This window comes from Leptonotus elevatus, chromosome 21, assembly GCF_054856555.1.
Source record: "Leptonotus elevatus isolate MCC_2025b chromosome 21, RoL_Lele_1.0, whole genome shotgun sequence".
In the NCBI taxonomy this organism is placed as follows: Eukaryota; Metazoa; Chordata; class Actinopteri; order Syngnathiformes; family Syngnathidae; genus Leptonotus; species Leptonotus elevatus.
The window spans coordinates 2,602,112-2,614,848 of NC_141259.1; the positions used below are offsets into that span (position 1 = coordinate 2,602,112).

General features: G+C 37.1%; 1 protein-coding gene across 6 annotated transcripts in view; it reads left to right on the plus strand.

Moving 5' to 3' along the window:
• The first annotated feature begins 6,070 nt into the window (after nt 1–6,070).
• phldb2b (pleckstrin homology-like domain, family B, member 2b) overlaps nt 6,071–12,737 on the plus strand; it is a 47,253-nt gene continuing 40,586 nt past the window's right edge. For 2 of the 6 annotated variants that reach the window (XM_086065605.1, XM_086065607.1), the window contains exons 1-2: nt 6,075–6,397; nt 10,539–10,595. In XM_086065605.1, coding sequence (XP_085921731.1) covers nt 6,365–6,397; nt 10,539–10,595 — 90 coding nt within the window. In that variant the 5' untranslated portion in view covers nt 6,075–6,364. Of the gene's footprint in view, nt 6,398–10,538; nt 10,596–12,737 lie in introns of all 6 variants that reach the window. The other 4 variants (XM_086065604.1, XM_086065608.1, XM_086065610.1 and 1 more) reach the window with 3 other exon arrangements.

The window sequence follows — 12,737 nt, forward strand, 5'->3', positions numbered from 1 at the left end:
TATGCACTGTTAATTGCTTGCCTGCCTGCGAGCTAAAGTTGTAGTTTTTACCATGGAAGTATAAAAGGCTCCCATTGTGGCGTTGCTTTGGTTAAACAAAAAGTGCATGCAGTTACACCTTTAGGGAAGAAATGTGGGGTTATGTTTACCACAATGCATATAAATCACATGCAATATATACATGGGTAGCCTACGGTATTTATGTCAGTGTTAAATAGGGGTCATATGAACAAGGTTTCAGTAAATATCATACTTTACACTAATGCCGGGCAGATGACAATTGAGAGAAGAAAAGTCTGCATGTGTGTATTTATGTAAGTGCGTTGTTAGCTCAGTGATTACCTATTACATACAGTATAGTGGCAGTGTCTTTATTCCTGTGGTTTGAGCAAGGAAAGACAGTGGGAAGGGATTCGAGGAATTCTGAAAGGAAGGAAGACGCAAAAAGAAGAAATAAAAAATTTACCTTGAGGGGCAATTCTCAACAGCTGTTTCCCACTTAGTGGAAAGAACAGAAAGTTCCAAATGCTTTTATATCAGCTCTGCCCTTTCCTCACTCGTGCCCAAGCCGCATGCAGCTGAGAAAAGTCATCAAAAGTCACTAGTGCAAGCACTTTAATTGTGGAGTAATTACGCATTCCATGGCAGGCAAGTGGGAGCGCAAGAGGAGCAGCTCGAATTGATGGAGAGCATTCCTCTGTTGTGTGCATTGGTCCTTGCACACTCTGGTTTCCCTACTGGACAGTATCTGCCAACTTCCCATGTTTAAAAAAATGCATGAACTTCCAGTTAATGTGCTGTCCAATAGAAATATAGTGGATGCTCCAAAGCTGAACACAAAGCTATGTACCTTTCCACCAAGTGATTTCATTTGTGATGCTGGTTGACTTCCAAGTTATTCTACTTTCAAAGCAATAAAGATTGGAATGCAAATACAGTAGTCTGGTAAAGGTTCAAATTTCCCCATCATAAAACCTTTAACTGCACAGGAAAAAATGTATGCAACATTTTAACATTCCTAACAATCACAAAATATAACGAGGACTTAAATAAAGCAACAACAACAAAAATACAACAAAGCTACTCACTCCTGACCAACAACTAATCTACTTAAATCAGGTTTTTCCACGCACAATTTACACTTGGAAGAGAGTAAAATATTCAAAGTAAATTTTACTCAAAGTATTTGTAGTGTGTACGAGAGAATATGCCTATCCGGTGAAAAAAAACTATTCCATTTTTTTCACTCAGAAATTCAAAGTAAATTTTGCAAGGAGACATTTTGACTAAATTTTACCCATTTGTTAAAAAAATTATTTAAAAAATATTACCGGTACACTAGAAGGAACAAACCCACGACCTTCAGTTTGGGAGATTACCACTATACCACCGAAGCTATGCCACGTCTACTGTTTGCCTATATTGTTAAAAAACAATCCTTATGTTTTCCGCGTGTTCGTAAAATCAGACTGGAGATCGGTGAAACAGGTCCTTCGAAGGATTTATTTTGCAGAAATTTCTGGACACAGACAAGTTACAGCCAAAATGCTGTCGCTCCCCTTGTGTGTGTGTGCGCCCTCCCACTTGTAGTCATTCTTATAGTTTCAGCATAGCAGCCCCAAAAAACCCTCCCCTTCCTCTTCCTCCTTTGCTGCCCTTAAGCCCCGCCCCTCTCCAGTGCCGCCCCTAAGTCCCAAGACAGACAGTACTCAATACACATGGACAGATGGCCGATTGGTGTGGAAATATAGTAGGTCAGACAACTTGGCACCCCTTCAGGTGGCCAACCGGGCGGAAACACAGTAGACCAGACAACCTGGCACCTTTGCAGTAAATACAACTTTACAAAGGAATCGATTATAACACATTTTCTCCCCCGAAACAGATGGCTAATTACGTGGGAAAAGGAAGGAAGAATCTTCAAACGTTCCGTCACATTATTACACTCATCAAGCTTTGCTGAAAAAATTAAAGCAGTTATAACTAAATCTAAACAGTTATAACTAAAATCAAACAGTTATAATTAAATCTGAGCAGCAGATTGTAAACAATATCCAAAAGGAGACGAGATAATGAAGATTCCAGCTGACGAGTCATATATTAACACACAGTAAGAGATTCATGGCTCAGGGAGTGAATTAGCTGGCTCCCAACCTGAAGTTGTGGGTTTGTTCCTCATCCCTTGAGTGACTTTTTTCTTCTTTTTATTTGTTTATTTTTTTACTCTCTTACAAGTGTAAATTTTACTGTGTTTAGAGTGGGACCAAATGGACTCTGGTTAAGGTCACAAACTTGGGTGTGGTCCTTGATTTCTCTCTCTCGGAGTTGCATCATTTGAGGAAGATTTAAATGTAACCCTGACATTAAGGTCAAATTTACTCATTACATAATTTACTGTGTACAACATAATCAACAACAATTAGACACCATTCCCTTGGGATTGTATACTTTGATTGACTTCAAACATGGCACTATTCCTGGATTCACATTTTTGCATTTCATTGAGAATATTGTCACACCCATGCTGCAAACTCACTGTGTGTGTTGAAATAAAGACAAACAGCTGCAAGCTTGTAAGGATGTCTGATTTGTCAACCCAATACGTTTAACATCACTTTGCAAACAAAAGTGTGAGTAAACTGCACTAACCGCCAACACCTCCATGGCGCCAACTGATGTCACATCCATTACACACAGATTTGTTCGCATGGTTGCTGCAATATTTAAACAGCTGGGAAAACAAACAAAAGTGTACCCTATAAAGATTTTGTTAAACGGGTGGGTGTTGGTGCTGCATCAGAAAACGTTTTCGCCTAAATTCACAAACAATTTCAAGATTATTAGATTATGATTATTTAAAAATTATTGTGAATAGAAGATTACTAATAAAGTTCAGAATTAATCTGGCATCCCACTGAGATCTCCCAAGGGTTAGAATTTTATTTTAAGACTTTGGGGACATATGAACATAAAAATGTGGTATTTTACTGTCTAAAATTAGATTGGTTTTCAATCACTGGGTGGAACTGCTTTCCAAGAATAAATCTTCACAGTTGGGCTGAGCCCCCTGAGGTCACATGGAGATTGTGAAACTCACTCAGAAATTGTGTCCAACATTACCCTGTGTGTTTGTGTGGGTGATGTCAGCTCCAATGCTCCCAAGAAGCCACAACAAAGTGTTCATGGTTTAAGTAGCTTATGTGGAAACACTTGAAATTAAATTAAGATTTAGGATGAACTGTAAGGAATATCCTACTGACAGCTCTTTGCAGTAGATAGTTCTTCAGGAAATGAATTGAAATGCATGTTATGTGCCCTTAATTGTATGCTCTACAAATGTATAGTCTTTTGCATTCCGCATTCCGTGAGTAGAAGGAGCTGTTTAAGGGTTAAGGTTTTGTTTTGGGGTTTGTGTGACACCTCAGTACATTTTTGAAGTCTGCACTTATCATTTTCGGCCCACAAACGTGCCATACACTTCATTTGAGCTGCAGCCTAAACAAACTCCTGCATGACTTCTGAGTATTGTCGTAGTCCCGAGTGACTCATATTGTTGTCCAATTCATCCTTTAAATGTGTGCCAAATAAAACACTGGAGCTCAGATATAGAACGAGATGAATGAAGTCTAGACATGACAAGACATGCTTGAGATTTTTCAGATGCTGTTCATAGCTTGAGCAAATCTGCTAACAGTTTAACTCTGGAGAAAGTCTTGACTGATGGAAAGGTTGCTCACTAAAGTCGGCATGTGATAAATCCTTTGATGCTTCTGCTCTTAGAGACAGCTTTGTTATTGTTTAGTTGACCTATTCAAATATTTTGCCTATAGATGCTTGAACCACTTTTTCGTTTGTGTTGTGTAAGACACGTTAAATCTTAGAGTGCATTTTACGACTTAGTCAACGTGACCACCTATTTACAAAATGTAAATGTAATAAATGCCAAGCAAACTGCTTAAATTCTATTCTTATTAGCACACTGGTGTAAACGTTAGATTCAGTTGTTGCTGAATTAAAAAAATTAAATTAAAAAAACATGTCAAACTGTAACAATACAAAAGCGATGTGAATCCCAATGATGAAAACTGAAGCAGCAAGGTTATGGACATTTGCCGTGAAATCAAATCAAATTCATACTATTTTGTATATTTTGCCCACTTTAATGTTAAAGATCCTCAAACAAATGTAAATAATAGACAAACCAAACATTTTTTTTTGTTGCAGAAGATTTTTGAACATGTTGATTGTGACATTGAAAACGACTTTGAAAAGTGGCTTTGCAACGTTTTGCAACATTGAACGAAGCCCGCTGAAAAAGCAACACTTGCTATGTGTGCGTACCCTTGTAAGTCTGTGGTACTCAGTGATATCCGGGCTTAAACACAGTATTATACCGTATTTAGACTAGTGGGGGCACAAAGAACATAAAATATTATTGAAAAGAAAAAGTATTACCTTACTTCTACTTGAATGAATGAAAAATGTATTCGGTTCATTGGCAAATTAAAAATTCAACATGGTCAAAAAAAAACGTTGATGCTTAAACATATTAAAATGTTGTACTTGATCTACAATTATTGTAGACGTCAATAGTGAAAAAACACTTTGATTCTGTGATTTCTATAGACTATAACATACAGTATGATATTAAATATGACCAATTATATTATGTTTTGTTAAAAATAATTTAGACTGTTTTATATTTTTCATTTTCAGCATTCACTCAAGTAACCAAATATTGTAAATAATATGATAATGATATACTAAATTCTGTATGTTACAGTTGTACAATAGATAATTTAACTAAAAACATGGACTTTGTGTTTTATTTACATGAAGCCCTTACATGTACTGTCATTTTATTAGTTAAAGGGGATGTCACCCCCCACCCCCACCCCAATATTATGTTCTATGCAGCCCCACTAGTCTAAATACGGTATTTTGATTAATATTGCATTAGTGGAATATGAGTTAAGCAGCAAAATCCAGCCGTTTTTATCAATATCAAAAGGCGACCAATTTGCCACTTGCTGTTGAGGCAAAATGACATTATATTGCTCAGGTCTCTTGAGCAACTGTGATGTCATCTTAAGTCGACAGCAAGTGGCAAAATGGCCGCCCCCTGAGATGGATAAAAACGGCTGGATTTTTTACTGCATAACTCATATTCCACAAATGTAATATTAATCAGAATTTCATGTTTAGACTAGTAAAGTAAGATTGTAAAGAAATGTTTAAGGTTGACGTCCCCTTTAAGTCTAATGCAAGATATTTCCAAAATTCCCATTTAAGTACATACCATTTAATTATTCGTATCAAACTTTTAGTTTAATTGCTTTCAAATGCCGTTTCCTTAGAAATAATGCATTCATATTTTAATCTTGTTTTTTTTTTTAAAGTGCACTATGTAACAGGAATGATGTCTTCACACAAACTAGTGAAAAATGAACGACGCAATGATGTGATGTCATCTGCTCTGCTACTTACAGCCACTAGAGGCATAGTTGCATGAAATATCTAGGACTTCCTATAAAATGCTGTGATTACGGTCCTCACTTTCACTAATTACTTTGGCATGCATTTGCATTTCTAATCTGTAGCCGACTAACTATGTGAAAGCAGGATTGCAGTGTTACCAAGTCCTTTTTGAAACTTTATAATTGCCTGCAACATGATACAGGATGTGTCTTTTTTGTTGCCATTGAATTGATCCGAACAAAACTTGAAATGTAACATTTTAGTCATACAGTACTGCATTTTCCTTGTAATATGACTAACCAAATAAGTCTGTTGTGAGTGAGGGAGAATGTTAGCTTTTCTTCTTTGTCCCTCACTCCTTTTCTCACCAGCCGAATAATTGAGCAGCCTTCTCTCTTTCAACTGAAGAGAATGAGGGGTCAAGTTGAGGTAGTCTGTTAGCACCTGCCTATTATGAGGAGAGTGTGTGTCCTCATGTAATGTGCATGAAAGACCGAGTTTGTGTGGGGGAGTTGAGTGTATGTGTGATAGAGAGAGCAAAAGAGAGAGAGGGAGCAAAATTCCCTCCCCTTGTTCCAATCCTTCTCGAGCTTGACTTCCAGCTGCTGTCAAATTCCTCTACACGTCGCAATTGGCTGAGGCTGTCTGTTTTTTTGTTTTTTTTACTTTTGTGTATATTTGCGGTGCGTGCCTGTGTGTCATTGTGGCTGCGTGTGTATGCAAGATCTAGGATGGAAAGTCTTTCACAGGTTGCCCATGCTGCAAAGGGAATGTTTCTGCTGTCAAGGAAAGGATTGTAATCACAGCAGTAGGACATTTGTGGTAGTTTTGGGGGATCCGTGAGGTAAAATCTGGATCACAGAGAAACTGGATTATTTTCTGCATAATGACAGAAGTGGCCTGTCCAGCTCTAATTATGGTAAGTGCACTTCTAACACATGCTTGTCTATTCTTTCCACAATCAGCTCAGGAATTTACAACATCTGCACCCAAGTTGGGTGTTTAATGATTAACACAAAATGCACAACATACTTCTAACTAAGAGGAATGCAGATTCTGTAGAATGTATTACATTATGGAAAGATTAAAGCAGATTACAAACGCATATAGGCCATACAGAACTTATTATACAACATAATCAATGGTGACTAGTACTATAAAGCTATAGGCCATATGATCAATATATTTCCATACCGTAAAGTCAGGTTGGATAGGAAACCATATTTGCTATATTTGAAACTGCCATGGCATTTTAAGGCTTTATACCTTCGGTCCCTGCTTCATTTGACTAGAGTCATGATTCGTTAACAGATTTAACACTTGTACAGGTAGTTCAAAGCAGTGATCCGTTGAAGTTAATGTTAAAACCAATGCAACTTGAAGGGGGGAATGTGGAGGAGATGGTCTGCTGTGTTTGCTCAGTACAAGTAGTCTTACTTTTATCACCGGTTGCGCGCCAGACAGAAAACATCTGCTTTATGGTATGTGCACATCTGAGGTATGTACTGTATATAATACTAAAAAATAATGTATATCTCATGATGATTTATCTGGATTCTAAAATTGTCCCTTTCCAGACCTAATAACGCATGCAAAATTCACTGTGTTGAAAAATAAAAAGAAACACATGCAGAATAGCAGTCATAGTAAGAGAACAAAAAACAATATATTAAATGAGTACCAGATGGTTGGACAATGAGTTGAATATCATCACCTTCTTAAAATATTGGCGTAAGTCATATTTAGATTTATTATTATTATTATTATTAATTATTTTTTTTAAATGGGGGTGGGGGGCTTAAACATCTCCTCATAATGCTGGCCACCGCTGCAAAAAATCAGCTACATCATTAGTTAAATAGATCGTTCAAGTCCTGAAATGAAGTTATTAATTTAAATTCTACCTTTCAGTTTTTGAGTTTTCAGAAAAACAGAAAATATTACTTTTTAGGACAATATTACTCTTAAAGGCTTGCTAATTCAATTCTAAGCATAGTTGCTCCTATGAGCCAATTTAGTTAGTAATTAGTTACATCTATTTCCATGTTCTGCTAATCGGCCATGCTCTGTCGTCCATTTGTCTCAATTGAATCCAGCACTCGGGGTCCACTGCCACATGTGACCCAGTATGTAAGAGATTTGGGTTATAAATAATTTTCAGTTCCTTCCCGTCTATCTGTCATATCCCCATTCCCACCCCCACTCCCAAATCCAAACATAACTTGATCCCTTGCATGTGGGACTTAAGGTGATGTGTGGTCTTTGCAGAGACACCCACACCCATGACTTTATATCCAAAAGAGAGATTTCCTCATCCTGAGTCAGCTGCCATAACAGTGGGCTTTCTTTCCTGTGAGGATGCTGTGTTTCGGGTCATAGGTTGTTAGAATTTTTCTAGAAATGAGCAAGTGTGCTTTGAGTTGAGAAAGCCATGTTTATGTTTTTACCAAAACACGTACTGTACAGCAAAAGGCATAAACAGACATGTATGTGGTAATTACTACTGCTTGAGAGCCTTATTTTATGCTTTCCGTTAATCCCAGTCTTGTCATGAGCTAAACAGAGAGTGCTGTGATGACAAGGGAGGAAAATAAGACCCTTTTGCACTATAGGAGTCACTGGGAAAGGGACTCCATATTAAATAGTATCTGTGATACAATGATGGCTTTGTCAGGTGGGAGGAGGAGAAGGCGATGCTGGAATGCAAGGGGAGGGGAGTCTTGTCAGAGACAGAGGAAGAGAAGCATGAAGACAGGCAAACAAGAAAAAAATACTATAGTTAACGTAACTATCTGATGAAGCATATGTAAACATGTACTGTATATAATGTATATTGATAGACTGGATCGTGAAAGTCTTAATAATGGTTTCAAATGTCAAAATCAAGACTGGATGGTGGCTTACTGAATTACCGGTATGTGCTTTGAAACATTGTTAACTGACATACATCAGTAAAAATAATAAATAAGGCAATACATAATAACCAAAACATTTTAAGTGTTAGATGCAGTGACATATATTAAGACAAAAAAATACTGCTAGTACAATCTGACTAAATTGACAATAAAACAAGAAAAACAGAAAGCACACCTGGAATTGAGTTCTATTGGTATTGTACACTATGTCAAAACAATTCATGTATCACATTTCTTCTTCTAACAACATTATTGTCATTGTATACATCATGTAGTGCAAAGCAGCCAGAACACAGAAGTGTTAGCCACTTTCTGGTGTTCCATTTATTGTTTTGTCCTGGTTATCACATTTATCATTTGCCATTTGCTAAAAACTCAAAAGGAAAAGCATAGCCCTCTTTAGTAGTTAATCCCTGAAATGCTCACGGAGCTCAAATCATGTGTGATGTCATGCATGATAGCTGCATTTTTGTGTGAGATGTATCATTCCCTAAAATTTCAAGCTTAAACCAAAAATTTTCGACCCAGAAAAATCACGATCTTTACTGAAAATATTTGTACTGTCTTTGGCACCTAAATCCAACGCTTTGAGAGCATCAAATTTAGTTTTGGGATTAACAAAAGTATCAAGATGCCAGAAGTGCATTCTTTTAAGTCTGGATCTAGTTTGGCACACCTCATTACCCTGACTCAACGAGAGCACAACAAGACTGCAGCAAACGTGTCAGCACCTGCCCAGAGTTGGGAGTTCACCTGGAGCAACAACAAAGAAAGGGTTATGTGAAGGATGATGGAAGATGAAAAGAACAAAAGGAGAAAGAACAATACTGACATTCCTGAAAGAGTTTTGCTTAAGACTTTTGTTACTTTTGTTGTGTGCATGGTGTACATGTCATTATCCAACATTTGCTTTGTCTGCGGGGATGGGATTAAAAAAAATAGGAAAAAGGAAAAAAGTGGAATGTGAAGCCTGTAATCTTGATTTCAACAAAAGGAGCTGATCTGTGACTTTATCTATGGATGTTTATGTATTATGTGCGCAGGCTCTAGGGGTGAGTGGGTTTTTGTATGTGAAAAGGCAACGAGGGTGTTAAATCAGCAGAGGAAACAACTTCAGAGAGGAAGTTGGCGATGAATTCGGGGAAGCGGTCTAGAGGCGACTTTGTTTTTTTTTCCCTAAAATGGTGATCAGCAGTGCGAGTGAAACCCATTGGAGAAGAAAAAACACTTGCGAACATTGCCTGCAAATCATGTAGTTTATTAGAGGTTTACTGTATGATTGCATAGTTTAAGAAGATTAACAAAGAGAAAACAGGAAGATGAGGATTAGGTTTTCTCCATTCTCTAATCATATGATCTTCATCGATCAAAGTTAAAATCCACAAACTCTAAAATAAGAAAAAAAAATCCAGGAATAAATCTCGACGAGTGTGATAAATCCGTGTGTAAGATGATAGCATGTCATTGTCTTTTATTATTTAGGTGGGCAACTTCAGCCTTATTTTTTTTTTTAACTATCACTAATAAAACCTCAAACTGTAAATAAGAACATAGGATCCTGGTTGTGCCAGTGTCTCAGAGTTCAGTAAGGTGCATTGTTAAAAAAAAAATAGAAAAAAGGAATGTAATTAATTAATTTATTTTATTTGATATAATTAATTATTTTATTTTTTCATTTAACTTAATTTCTTCTAAATTCCCACAATTTGGGAGCGTACACAGATTTACGCCACACCACATGATTTTTGTTTTTATTTTTGTTTTGTTTTTGTTTGTACACAAACACAAGGCACCGTCCACACTGGTGACCATGAGGTTGCAAGCTCTATATTCTTGGGGATTTTTTTTTTAGCTCAGCCCACAGCGTGTGCGCTTGTGTGTTAGTTTGTTTATGAGCACATGTGTATACAGTATTTATGTGTGTTTGTTTTGCTCTTAAGTGGTATTTTCCCCTTGGAACGCTTTCACTCAAACCGTTTCTGTCATGTGCCAGCTGAGCATGCAAAACACAGCTGTTTTACAAGCTTCTAAATTTCATATATATATATATATATACACAGTCTCATATGAACTGTGCCCATACATTGTATATTCTTTTGAGTGTGGTTTGACTGTCATCTGATCTCATCTCAATCTCTGTTGCAGGACTCTGAGATGATGTCACAACCTGAGTCTGATCAGATCCCTCCAGTTGAGCACAAGGTGATATACATTATGAAGTTTCAAATGCGCTTACTTTGTGTCTAAATATCCACACAGTGTCCATGTTTTCCTTGTCTATTAACACAACTTGATGGCCTTCTCTAGTTTTAATATATTTATTTTCTTGCTTTAACTTAATAGTTATTTTATTATTTCTTAGTTACGTTTTGTTTAATTGTATTATGCTTAGGGATGACAATTGGTATGAATTGAGCAATTTGGTTTTGATTATGAGTACTGCTTATTGATCCGATTCCTTACTGATTCTCTTATTGATTCACAATCGATTCTCGATTCTGAGTGAGGAAATTTTTCATATTGATGTCAGTAATGCTGCTGCCATATGTAGACCCTTACTATGTGATGTCAAGTTTGTATGCAGTGTGTAAAGCCTTCCATGTTAGAGGTCACGTGGTTGATTGAGTTAAATAGCAGGGGCAAAATAGTCGCAAAGTCAGTTTTGTGTTCACAACAATGGTGAACACCTGTGCTGTTTATGGTAGGGTGACCAAACGTCCTCTTTTAATAGGTCATTTTAGAGTACAGACCATTTTCTTATGTCCTGTTCCGGTGTCCGAGGGTTTTATGAATTCATGAAAATGTTCGGTTGGCATTGCGTGACTAATAGGAGGTGAAGTACACAGTGTAACTGCAACTGGTAACACAATTTTAAGGCCGGGGTAAGTATACACCCTAGTTTATGGTTGCTCTAATTGCTCAACTAGAGATGTTCAGTGTGTCATAAGATTAAACTTTGATTGTAAATTCAACAGATGTGCTGATAAAAATAAAAACAACACATTATTCTTGATTTCTGCTAAGCGAAGTGTTGCAAATGAGTGTTAGCAGTTAGCAAGCTAAACTAGCTTGAAAAGCTTCGTTATACCGCAAGACTTGTTCATCCAGACTTAATGAACGTTTTATTTTACACCATCAAAGTAGTAATCGACATACTGTATCAACTGTTAACCAAAAGTGACATACCTTAGCTGTCACAACACAAAAATTATTTTGTTAAATGCAGCCAACATCCTTCACCCATCCAGACACAAAGTTATTATAAGACTCCAGGCTCTTGACAGCATCAAATTCCTCCAACTATAGTTGTTCTACCTAACAACTTTGAACAACTGGTTCCAATGTGTCGATGTAATGGACAGGTAGGTGTCCTGATAAGGACTTTTTTCAGGAAACCAGACGAAAGTAGACCGATAATGCTAAGGCTTCTCTTCGTGTTTTTCTTTTGCGTGCATGCCCTCAAATATGGCAATTAGAAACTAAGCGGAAACGGTCTATTCCCGAACAGAAGCTAGTAGTCAGATGGGTGGCAGAGGTGCTCAGAGAGTAGAATCGTCACGCAAGCAAACAAATGATTCTTAGGAATCGAATTACAGTGGACCATTCGACTCTCACATACTCTCGGTCCGGTATCCGCAAATTTGTATATTTGCAGATTAAAAAAAATATATATATATTTTTTTAATTTTTGGAGGGCTCCCCATTTTCCACCCATTTTTCGTGGAAAATGTATTTTCAGTGTTCATCCACGTATTTTTTTAAAAAGCATTTATTGGGTTTAATTAGTAAGAATTTTTTTCTCCAATGCACTTTAATGGGCGTCAATTCTATTTCCTATCCCCGCATATATTCTCATCACTACTTTGAATTCATGTAAAGCACTCTGTTTCACTTTATTTTTAAAGTGCTCTATAAATGTTGTTAAAATTAAACATAGCGTTGAGTTAAATAAATTTCTTCATTTCAAGTAATCATCCACAAAGTGTCTATTAGTCCGTATGTTATGTTGAATTGTCCACAGTGTCATAAAAATGTCTTTACATTGTGGCTAATCGTCTTCACACAGACTAAATGTCCTCACATCATCCACAAAGTGTCTATTAGTCCGTATGTTATGTTGAATTGTCCACAGTGTCATAAAAATGTCTTTACATTGTGGCTAATCGTCTTCACACAGACTAAATGTCCTCACATCATGTCTGAATGTTTTCACAGTTCGTTCCGTTCCGTTCCGTCTTCAATTCCGCTTATCCGGGGACGGGTCGCGGGGGCAGCAACTTTAGCAGGGAAGCCCAGACTTCCCTCTCCCTAGCCACTTCAGCCAGCTCCTCCGATGGGATCCCA